At 33.0% G+C, this 12,967-nt stretch overlaps 1 protein-coding gene across 3 annotated transcripts in view; it reads left to right on the forward strand.

The window, feature by feature from the left end:
• LOC123557909 (glutamate receptor 1-like) overlaps positions 1 to 12,967 on the forward strand; it is a 75,750-nt gene that overhangs the window by 37,148 nt on the left and 25,635 nt on the right. For all 3 annotated transcript variants that reach the window (XM_045349693.2, XM_053544271.1, XM_053544272.1), the window contains exons 2-4: positions 1,976 to 2,104; positions 2,432 to 2,671; positions 12,744 to 12,922. In XM_045349693.2, the coding sequence (XP_045205628.2) occupies positions 1,976 to 2,104; positions 2,432 to 2,671; positions 12,744 to 12,922 (548 nt within the window). The remainder of the gene's footprint in view (positions 1 to 1,975; positions 2,105 to 2,431; positions 2,672 to 12,743; positions 12,923 to 12,967) is intronic.

Below are 12,967 nucleotides of genomic sequence, written 5' to 3' on the forward strand. Positions count from 1 at the left end.
AATATAACATAAAACATACGGAGAGCAAAATTAGTGGCAACGTTCAAACCGCTACAATAAACATGTTTATGAGAATAGTAATCACGTTGTTGATTGAAATGTATCAAACCCGGATTTTAACATCCTTAAATACGTAAATCACGACAATGCGGTTCACTTGGTAAACCAGGAACCACTTCGAATTAGGTTTGTAAAGAAACAACTAATATACAATTTTTGCGAAATTTTCTACTAAAATTTGTGCTGGAAATCCTTCCAGAGGGTGTGCGCATTCAAACCTATGCATTGATTCCTGGGTGGTCTGTTTCATAAACTCGCATCTTCATTTAGGGTGTCCGACATCGAATTGAAATTGTGAAGTGCCTAATTTGAAAGCTTACAACACAGAACATTCCCGCCTGCTTGAACAGTTATTAATTAATATTGAATCTGTATGCTCTAGAAGAGCTGTTACTGGTACTAAATCTTATAGAGAGTCCACTTCAATTGACCTTTCAAAACACTTTTCGTTTTAGTTCGAATGTTACCCTAATTCTACTTCTGGATGCAAACCCCATGCGACTGGTCTCTTTGAACAAGTCGGGGAAAATGCAAGAAAACCAATAGCCTCTTAATATCTATATGCTTGTGTGGGTTTAACGCCGTTTTTAACAGTATTTCAGTTATGTAACGGCGAGCAGTTAACATAACTAGTGTTCTTGAATTCGGTACCAGCACAAAACTTTTCTCCGCAAGTAACTGCCAACTTCCACACTTGTATCAGAGGCGGAGCACGGATGATTTCAGACAGAATGTCTTCTATCAAATCGTCACAGAGAATATACGCCCCGCGTTCCATAGATCTGCACTCTCCCTACTGAGCTAAACGGGTGGGCTCTAATATTTATATGTAGCGGTAAATATCTGCTACGACTATAAAGTAAACCGTTCGTACCCCTGAATGTCAGTTTTTCTATCGTCTTTGATTTGAAAAGTGTCATGCAGCGGCACTCAGTGATCTGGCGCCTTAATTGATATTATAATCATATTAAGTTAATATCTAATTATGATAATCTACCATTTATGCCTCAATGTTTAAAATTATTGTTGTTAAATAATTTAATTAAATTACAAATATAAGACTTCTTTCACGTTGGAGTAGTTTCACTGCTTATTATTATTGGTAAATTTCAGTTTCTTTTCTTGAATAATTTTGGTTACAATGATGTGAAAACCATTATGAAGAAATAAGTGTTACAAACATTGATCAATTGAAGGGTTCCAAAAGATGTTATGACTACATATTTACATATTTTGGGTTTATTTGCAGAATAAAGACTTTTTTAGAATAATACTTATATTGTTTAGATAGGTTGTATTTTATGATTTGTTTTTCTTGTTCTATTAGTATATGGGTGAACTGTCAATGTGGTTGTTAAAACGAAAGTAATATTTGACAAGAGGAATTAAACATTAACAAACTATTCGATTTCACGGACAAAAACTATCATGATCCTACTTTGAATTGCCAGGTACAAATGATATTTAGCTAAATTAGATATTTGAGACTGCCCCAGAAATACATGTTAATAAACCTGACTTACAGGCGACCTTGCATATCGACCTGATTAGGTCTCGTGGTGTTTGTCCAGACTTTAAGCATCCATGCTTTATAAAGGGAAAACAACGCGTCAAACTATATCAACGAATATAATTATACACATATAAATCAGAACTGTGTTAGTTTTATTTGTTCAAACTGATCAAACATGAACCGCAAACGAACAGTAAAAGTAAATTTGAAAAGCATATTGCATAAGTCATTTTGTGCTAATTGTTTGTTTATATAATATACATAAACAACAGTAAATTAATTAATAACAAATCATCTCAGGAAAGTAAACAAAGCACATAGAACATTAATAGTTTCATTATCAGTGATCCGGTTGGTTTTTGATTTACAAATGTCCGACATAGATTCCACTTTATTTTTCAGCTGTTTTAGCTCAATGGAAAGATATCATCAATCCTATAATGGCATCAAAACATCTCGGCTCTGTGCCAGTCAATCTTAACACATTTGACCTCGGCAAAACCAGATCGGACTACGACAAAATTAAGAAAGGTAATGTAATTTTCCACCTTAAATTAAATTTCATTTGTTTTCGTGTAGTGTATTTTTTTCACATTTAGTCAGAAATCTTTACGACTCATAACCCGTTAAGTAAGGAGTTTATATTGAATTTTATTGGGTAGTTTAAAAAACAGGTCATAAGTAAATTAAGGAAGGGAAAACAACAACAAAAAACAAAAAGGTGACCATCTTAATTGATGTGACCTAGGCATTTCCTGCCTTGACCTTCAATACTCTCATTCAATGAAATTTGAATAGGCAAATGCCGGATATATCTCGTTTATCAAGCATTTGTAATATTATCATTTATTTTTGCAGCCATACAAAACCTGAAAGATCATAACACACATGCGGTAATCGGACCTTTTGATGTACCAATATCCCTTGCAACAGAATCACTAAATATAACTTACTTAGCTACAACTGGGGTTACGACAAAAAACATGAACTCAACTTTCCAAATGATTCCAAGATTAGATGATTTCAGCCAAGCCTTACTGGACATGGTAAAAAGATATGGCTGGAACGAAGTCAGTATTTTCTTTGATGATGATAAAGGTAATTCAAGTTTTCTTTTCAAATGATCTATGGTCAATACACGTTTTGACTTTCGGCGCCAAAATATCTAGACTTAAGATTGCACGCATTCCATGGAATGATTTCTAGCTATGCGCTAATATGAGTATTAAGTAAACTTTTTTATTCGCTTTCACTCGTCTGTTGAAGTTTTATATTACTAAGTGATTGAAGAATTATTTACATTTGTATGAAAAGGTGCACGCTTGATTTGCTTGAAATTACTTTGGAATGAATGAACGTGAAATGTGTCAGAATTTACTACTCTGCTATATTTCAATGAATTTTCTGGATTTAATATCTTTTCTTAGGGAAAGAGTTCGCCGAATCTACTGTCTCGTCTGATATTATTCACATTTCGCTTGTATAATTACGTGAAAATTGTACATTTACAAAATCCCTTTACTGTTCTTAAAAATATGAATGACCTATTGGCAATTAAAGCAATTAGTATATACCTTGAAATTTAGTGTGATGAAGTGATGATGATAGGAACTTTACTATGGCTTTCCTATCCGCATTAAATGGGTAGAATGCATCCAATGATATATAACGTTTATCATGATTTTTTTTCTGAATTACTGAAACGGATCAGAAATGTAGTCCCACTGTGTGATACGAACATTAACTTTATACTGAAGTGAAACAAATCACAAGAAATGTCTTTTTCAGATATTTCTAAAGTAGGCCGTTAACACGTATACATGTACGTTTGAACCTAAATTTCAAGTGTTTTAAACTAACTCAGACAGTATTTAGAAGGAACCGCTTTCCTTAGACAGACATAAATATTTAGAGCATTTTTAACAAATAAATATTTATCTTAATGGAAAACTTAAATATCTAACTGTCGTTTTGTAAAGCTGCGTCGAGTAATGAATATGCAGACGTAAACAAGAATTTTAATAAAGGTAGACGAAAACACATTTCAAAACAAGTACAAACTCATTAATCTTTCTCCTGCTGATTTCAATTAACTTTCAACAATGTTTTGCGTGCAAAAAAGTACAAAATCTTGTATGTAACAGCAGAGACGTTCACCGTTTGATTGAATCGTTTTATCGCGAAGCGATAAAAAAAACAAGTCAATAAGGTTGACACAACGTTTGATAAGATCCAGAGAAAGATAAAATTATTTTTGCGTGTGCACATTAAATCATTTGTAACTTGCAAGTTCTACATAATCGTAAAATGTTACAAATCTTACGCATAATAAGAAACTATTTATTAAGCTGTACAGAAAAATATATGTTATGACATTAACTATGCTGTTTTTGTTTGAAGCAGTGAGGCGCCTAGTAGTTTTATTTCTGTCTACATCGTTCGGCAATTTTCCTTTGATATTTTCAACATGATAATTACGGTCACACACAGGACTAGATAATACAGTGCAGATATATATAGATGTGCTACGTATCCCCATTCAACATCTTTATTATATTGTTTTTTAAGCTGGTTAATTAGCAATTTAATTAAAAAAGCATGAAAACACATTGTCATTCTATTTGCATATTGAGTAAAACATCTGAACTAGCAAACTATTTTCTCCAAAAATACGCTGTCAAGTAAAATCCCGAGTAGTTCTAAAGAGCAAACTCGAGAAACGCCAATGAGTCACCTTAATGCGCAAATGGTCGTTATAATAGACCGAAAATGCATGTTTTGTAAATGAATCTAGCTGTCAGAAGCGTCTCGTAGTCCCAGTTCATTGGTGGTTTTAAGTACAACCGTGACTGAAAGCACAAAAATGAAATCTTTATATATATGCCTGGTTTTATTTACATGATACATGCACAAAGGTATTCAATGAAGGAACAAAACTTGTAATCATTAGAGTCAGTTGTTGCTGTTCACAGATGGTATTTTGCACAGGTATTTCTGTGCAACACTTTAATCACAAGTTTATATAAACTAAACAAATGCAAGTTGGAAATAAAATGTTTCGTCTTAAAAACCATATGGTTTTCGTCCAGAGGTTGCTATTAGCAAATGATTGACTGTATGTATTGACATTAAAACTATACAATTAAAAATGCGGCCGTAATCCATGTTATTTGATACTCTTTTCTATTCATCGTAAATTACAATGGTACTAGAAACGTCAATATTTTTCCATACTGTGACGTCGGGTGCGTGACGTAATTTAATGCGTGTCGATGCATTAATTCTTTTATTTAGTTCAGTATTGTCAATCTTATTTATGCCATTGAATAAATCCATAATATTTACATCACATTTATACGTGTAGATACGTATGTAATAAAAAGTTTATTTATTATCTTTGCATCGGGAAATATGCACTCGTTCTTTAGCGGAATGATATTACGTTCCTAATGTCGCGCAATATTTCCGCTGCAGAACTCGTGCGTATTTCCCGATACAAAGCTAATGGTCTATAGAAACTGCATTGCAAATTTACATAATTTATCTGGTGTTCAAAAGGGGAATAGATATCTAAAAGATAAAAAATAAGTAACTTAATGTCATTTTTAGCACATCTGATTTTTGAAAAAAAAATCTTCGAGGAATTGTCGTCATATGATCGTCGGCGTCGGTCAATTTTTTTGTTTAAGTCCACCTTTTCTCAAAAACCATTAGAGCTACAACTTTGAAACTTTGTACACTTGTTTGTCATTATTAGTTAACCTAGTAGGCCAAGAACCATAGCTCTGATATGCATTTTATCAAAATTATGGCCCTTTTTATACTTAGAAACTTTGAGTTTCTGGGTTTAAGTTTTTGTTTAAGTCCACCTGTCTCAAAAACTATAAGAGCTACAGCTTTGAAACTTAGACACTTGTTTATCATCATCGAGTTACTGTGTAGGCCAAAACCCATAACTCTGATTTGCATTTTATCAGAATTATGGCCCTTTTTGTACTTAGAAAATCATGAGTTTCTTGGTTATTTTTTGTTTGTTTAGGTCCACCTTATCTCAAAAACTATAGAATCTACAGCCTTTAAACTTTGTACACATGTTAATCATTATTAGGTTACTATCTAGGCCAAGAACCATAACTCTTACCTGCATTTTGTCTGAATTATGACCCTTTTTGTACTTAGAAATTCTGAACTATAACACTTTTCTTACATTCTGACCAGCACTTGCAAACGAGCGATGACACCCGTAGGCGGTGCTCTTGTTTTTACTTATTATGAACAATATCATGCTTACCATGCCCCTCGTTTTAATCGCGGAGATGACCTCGGTAAATATGCCTTGTGAAAAACCCTCAAAGTCAACCAAGATAAATTCTGATATTGATAGATACATTAAAAGGAGTGATTTATAAGTGTTCAGTAAGTGTTATTGCATAACCACGATGTCCATATTGAACTGCTTAAAGTGCAATATTTTAAAACATCCATTTGATTGCTATTTTCTATACAACACAACAGCAGTTTCATCCAGAATAGTGTTTAAAAATGCGTCATACTGAAATTTAGTTTCACACAAAGGTTACTTTTTTAACAGCTTTTAATACCCCGGATATATCTGTCCTCAAAGGCCACTGAGCGTGCTTCATATAATCTCATAAACAAGTCTAAACAGCGTACAATTGTGTTAACTACAAAATATCAAATCGTCATCGTTCCAATTCGTCCAGAGAGTGAGCTTGATAATGTCAATTATGTTTATTGTTGATACAATAATAATGATGGGGAAGCTTCTTGATTTATGTGGGCTCTCATATGAGATTGGCGCTGTAAGTATATATAATAATAAACTGAATGGCAATCATGTATGTTTCTTTTTGATACAATACAATGATAGCGTATGACAGAACAGAGTTTTCTTCTGAAGGACCAAGGGAGATAATTAGTATAACATTGGATTAGTGTAAGTGATACGACCTACGATGGTAATGTTACGGCTTACGAACTGAATGACTACTATGTGACAACAAATAGGTTTTAATACAATATGTTCCCAAAGTATAAAATGGGTAATTGATGACATTATAGACAAGTTTCATGTAAATGATATTATTATGCCCTATGAGGGAAAATGGTTTCGGTCTATAATTTATATATAAATATATATTTATATATTTTTATTGCAACTTGAAATGCAGCCACTTGCCAATTTTGATTGTTTATACTTTCTGGAGTCTTGTAATAGATACTAATTCACCAGAAAAAAATGTCTTCAAATCTCGTTTTGATTTAGCTACTGAGTCAGTTCTTCCTGTCAACAAATACATGATTCGGGTAAATTATTATGTCTAATAACGAAATAATAAATAATAAAAGTTTCATACTGGGTTCAATGACTTCTCAAAAAAATCCACTTTACAAACTTAAGTCTGACAAAAAATGTTATTGAGCCGATGGCAGATGTAGCGAAACATTTGTTATTCAAGATGGTACATGTTATATTTTTCATGATAAATATTCAGTCATTTTCTTTCAAATAAGTTTGGAAATTTATATTTTATATAATACACTTAAGGGGTAGGTCAAGACCGTTAGCATTTTTTCAATGTTTTGGCTTCAAATATTTCTTATTTCGATTACGGAAATTAGTTGTAATTTTCTGTACGACTTCTCGTTCTTGACAGAAATCTATTAATATTCCCTCGACTTTTTTTTCTTGTGAACATTTTCTGTGTTAATAGGTATAAACTGATACCCAGCTTTTCATTCTTTTCTTAGTCACTCATAAGTTGTAGCTGGGAATTTGAACTAACAGCACACTTATGGGAAGAAACAGGACCCGTTCTATTTTTATCGGTGATAACTATTTGATACCATCTTTGGTCTGAGGAAATTGACAGTATGTCATGCGATTTAGCCTAGTCGGAAATAAGCGTCCCACGCCTCAACTAAACAATCAGTAATGTCATAAATCGAAACAAGCATGGTATATTAGGCTATCACATTAATATTATTAGTTATATTGCTGACGTTTGAGGGGAACATTACAATCTTGTTACTGAAAATGTATCTGTTGAAGCATAGTTTGACATTTGTTTTCTGAAAGTTAATTCCCTTAAGATTTTGTGTCTACAGTTATTAACTACTTCTTATAATCCAAAATTAGTTCAATTTATCGCTAGTATTCGAAATCTTATTTTCGGAAAAGTGTTTTTCTCTTTATTAACATGACCAACTTCGTTTCTATTGATCATCGAAACAAATCAAGCAAAAATTGTTCTCATAGACAAAAGCTGATTTCCTGGCATGTTATAGCTAATTTATCCTCCTTTTGTCGATTTCTATTAATCTTCGGGCATGTCGTGCATGTAGACAAATACAAAATCATTGATGGAATAGCAGGACCAATCAACATTTTATTGGATCATTTATTGGAGCAATAGAACTCGGGCGTTTTTGTAAGAACGCTATTTGACAAACCGCATGTTTTGTATAGCTAAATGTTTTGTCCCAAGCTGCCAAGAGATATTTTCTTCTATTAAATTTAAAGAAAAACTCTTTCTATCGATAATTCATCATCATTTTTATATTTATTCTACCAGAAGGAATCTTTCATGGCTGAAGTGAAATAGGCATCAAAATATACTGTATCAAAAAGTGACTTTATCCCGTAAGTTAATTATAATTTATATACAATATAATACAAGGTGCTTTATACCATTAGAAATTTGTAGTATCTGGATAAAAATAAGAAATAGAGCACCATTAATTTGCGTTTTGTTTGTATAGAATGTCCTACTGCCATGCTACCAACCGCAGAGAATACCACACTGACGAGTCTTCTGCGGATGTATCTAAATTGTTTTTGTACTTTTAGCGTGTGTAAATGTTTTGTTCTGCTCAACCCGGGACTAGAGGACGTGGACGGTAGCACGCATTTCCACTACCGTCCGTGAACAGGCTCAATCAAACCGAACCTGCAACATGTTCGTTTTTGTCGTGTTGAGCGACCTGTGGAGTTTCTACATTTTCTATTTTAGCCTCAGAGTGATACTGTAACAGAAATAAGTCATACTGAACTTCAGATTTACGCAAGCTTATCTTTAAAATATGCATACAGTTATATTCTTGAAAGGCTTTACGTGTTCACCATACATCCATGTCAATATGAATAAATACTTGACAATTTTATATACAAACAAGAATTGTATTTATGTAGTCTCAAGTCGTCAAGAGACGTAGCTTGATGAGTATAAAATCGAACATCAATATCCACTTATACGCATGAATATCGGGCCAAGTTGATTCATTTATTAAATTTGTTTTGATAGAAGCTGTCGTCAGAAACGGAGAATGCTGACACATGTCAGATTTAATATTTCATTTACCGTTTAATGCTGGAAATGGGTTTCAGCTCATTTAGATTTGAAGATTGAATACTGCTTAAGCCGGTGCTAGGGGGCGTGGGCAGTGTTGCATTTTCCATTACTGCTCATGAACAGACTCAATCAAACCGAGTCTGCAATTTTCGCTGTTTGCCTTGTTCTCGGTGCTTCTGAGGGATCTACTTTCCAGATTTTATTTACTTCACAACAGCGGGTGTTAAGTGCTGTGTGGCGACCGTAAAAAGTCGCCCCGACTTCATCTCAGTGTTGTTATATTTTCTGGTCCTTCGGGATCATTGATTTCAATTCATTTAGATTTGAAGATTGAATACTGCTTAAGCCGGTGCTAGGGGGCGTGGGCAGTGTTGCATTTTCCATTACTGCTCATGAACAGACTCAATCAAACCGAGTCTGCAATTTTCGCTGTTTGCCTTGTTCTCGGTGCTTCCGAGGGATCTACTTTCCAGATTTTATTTACTTCACCAGAAGTATCAAATCAGTATTTCGCATATCAGTACTACATACTTATTATAAGTTAGAGCATGTCATAAGTGTTAACGCAATCATGTAGGATAATTAAATTCAGATTGCCATCATTGAATAAAGGTTGTTGACCCGTAATGAAAATCAGTAATATCCGTTTGGGTATGTATTCTCCGATTAGGACTTCCGGTATTTCCCGAAATGCACATGATTGTGACAGCCGCAGAATGACTAAATATGGAACGAAGAGTACGTACGGAAATTGACGAGGGTCATTAAGGGTAACTCATCATAAACACAAGCAACTCGTGCAGGACCACTATACCAACTACATAATCGTATCGTCCCGGATACAGTAACTCAGATAGAGTTGAAAAAAAGTAATTGCGTCACATCCTTGACAGATGTATATTGACGCTGTCTATTATTGACCTCATTATGATTTGTTTTGATATTTGTACTTCTGCAATTGTTTGATAAGATTAGCAAAAGCGAGCATGAAATTGATTTTTTATACGATATCTTATTGATAATAATATTAAGTATATTCTGCTTTCATATTTAAATATGAAATATTACATACGAGCGATCAAGGTTTGACATAGATTAATAATACATGCCAAACTGACAAAACATTTTGCCTACGAAATCTGGCTAATAATGGATGTATTGAAACGTAAAACGAAAATAATCGATATGTTTTCAAAGCCAAGTACTCTTCCGATCTTCCCATTCTGGAGAGGAATATTTATCAGGGAACACCTCAGTTTCCATAAATCTTTTAGAATACATTCACAATTTAGATATGAAATGATTTTTAAAACGGATTATGATTAGTGCGGTTTCCATTTTTGACATGTTAACTTCTTTTCCTTTAGCTTATAAATAGTCTAATATCTTCTTCCAGGAAAATAGTTTTTAAAGCGGCATGCCTCCAGATCGTTCGACAACAACAAAAAAAAATATTTTTTTAGATATATTGAAATAAATGCTATTTTTCTTAAGAAGGCTTTAAAACTTAATTACTGACAAACTTTATGTTACGGAAACAAATGAGAATTTGCTGGTTTTACTACTTTTTACGATGAAAATCGAAAAACGTTTTTCACGCTTTTACTTCAGGTAAACTGTCTCGATTATGAATATCAAATCGTGAAGTCATTATTCACTATTTCAGCTATAGCGGACGGGAATATGTCTTTATTGCCGTGGCGGTCCGGGGTTCGATTCCCGACGCTGTCATCTTTTTTTCTTGATTTGGATTTAAAAAAAAAAAATTAGAAACAAAAATTCATTTTCTAATGTTCATAATATGACCAAAACTTCAATTTGAAAGAAAGATTATTTTAGCCAAATCTGGAGGCATGCTATTTTAAAGGACTTTATGTCCGGACAGTTTGTAGCAAATCAAATGTAAAACTCCATGTGTTAATTAAAATGAGAAGCCTCGGAAGAGACTGATCAACATCGCATAATAAATGTGTGAAGGCTATTTATTTTGATACAATTTTCAACAAGGACCGATATTTTGATTTCCGGGACTAGATTAGATTCTGTATTCACTAAAGTTACGCTAATTAAGATTAATAATTTTATCGGAAGCGTTTTTAGCTTAATTGTATCCGATGATACAAGGTCAGATTAATTTCTAGTAATTGAAAACAAGGACGAAAATAGAAAGACCTACATGAACATTCCAACCGGATGAAAGATGGGCAACTCATATGATATATCAGTTTGTTTTTTTCAGTGAATTACCGAAATATTCGAAAGAAATATGTCTAGTAGTTAGAAACTGTTATGGTAAAATGAAGTAAAATAATAAAATTTGTTAACCATGAAACAAACAGAAAATTTGATTGTTTTACATGTAAGATAAAAATAAGCATGCATAGAGGATATTTGTTTGTTTCAGTGTAATATATCTTTCATTTTCACTCATTGCTATGCCATTCGTACAAAATATTGCATCTGAAGTTCACTCTTGAAAGATTTGTTAAACTGTGTATGCTTAGTCATACATTATTACTAGCTACTATTTGTTTTATTGATCAATGTTTCATAACCATTTATCTGTAAAAGGCGATATCATATTTTAGAGTCTCCGCGAGAGCTGGTAAATATTGACTTACTAATAAAAAATAAATAAATAATTGTCATTGAAGGCCAGAAATGAAAGTGATAAATTATCTCAGATGAGCATAAATTCAAAAAGCTTGTAATAGGCAATGTTGTGAATTTGTTTGCGTTTTCGTGAACAAATTGAAATAACGATTAAGTAGTAAAATTAATGACCAAGGAAATATTGCAGTATTTCCCTCCATTTGAAATACGTAATAAGACTTAAATAGAAGGAATTTGTCTTTCAATCTTCGTTACCTACATGTATCATTAATTTTATTGTCGTTCAAGTTTAATGTACCAAATGTCAGTTTTATGATTTCTCAGTTGAAATCCAAATACAGACGTATACATTCATTCCAGCATACAAAATAAAATTATGTCAAATTACATCTGCTTCAAAATGTAGTAAATGATTCGAAGGGGTGTTAGAACTTCTGAAAATTGTCTACGTCTTCAACTATTTTTGTCTTATGTGGACTTCCTTGAATTAAAATATACATTTAGAAAAAAAGAAAACAACACACTTTTTTCCTGTCAATGTTGAAAGTGCTGCCACTGTATTTACAGGAAAACAACAACGAGGTTTCAAATTACAACTGAAAACGAATTTAAATGCAGATAACTTTTCTGCTAAGACTTAATATATCAGTGCCAGTTCAAAACTCATTTCTAAACTAAGATTATGTTGGTATACTTACAACTATTATGACAGTAGCTTGATCTTTGATGTTACTTTTGGAAAGGATTTTGCAAGACATGGGTCATCCAAGGCCTGCAAGCGCAGAGTGTTATCCCATGTTGTAAAATCTACTAGAACGACATCCTAGGTCAAACTAATGTTTAAATGACCTTTTTATAAAATACCTCCATGCACTGAAATATTTTACAAATAACATTACATCTTACCCATGATTACAGATTATGATTTATACTAGAGCTATTTCATCTAGTATGCTTTTTAGACTGTCTGTTACGGAGAAATAAAGCCTGCCTCTCATTTGTGTAGTCTCGTACTGGAGTGGATTTAAGCACGGTAAAAAAAGAAGAATTGTTTTCTACTTGTGAATTGTTTACAGAATTTATATACAAATATAGTTAAGATATATATCATATCCTCTTGGGAATGAATATATTAAAACTGAAAGCTTGATCACTGTTCAAAAGTAAGTAACTTATCATTACAGGTATATCTGTAGTAGAAAAGCTTCTCACGGATCATAATTTGATGATTAAATCCTGGCGCCTTGTCAAGAAAGCAGACGAGAAACAAGTTCGAGATCATCTCGTGCATATGCGACGGGTATTCATGCAAAGGTCTATAGTCTTTTGTCAGAAAAGAAATATCGGAACTTTACTTGAAACAGTATGTATGTTGCCTTTATTATAAGAAATATCCTCTGTTTTTGCA

Source organism: Mercenaria mercenaria, chromosome 5 (assembly GCF_021730395.1).
Source record: "Mercenaria mercenaria strain notata chromosome 5, MADL_Memer_1, whole genome shotgun sequence".
Classification (NCBI taxonomy): domain Eukaryota; kingdom Metazoa; phylum Mollusca; class Bivalvia; order Venerida; family Veneridae; genus Mercenaria; species Mercenaria mercenaria.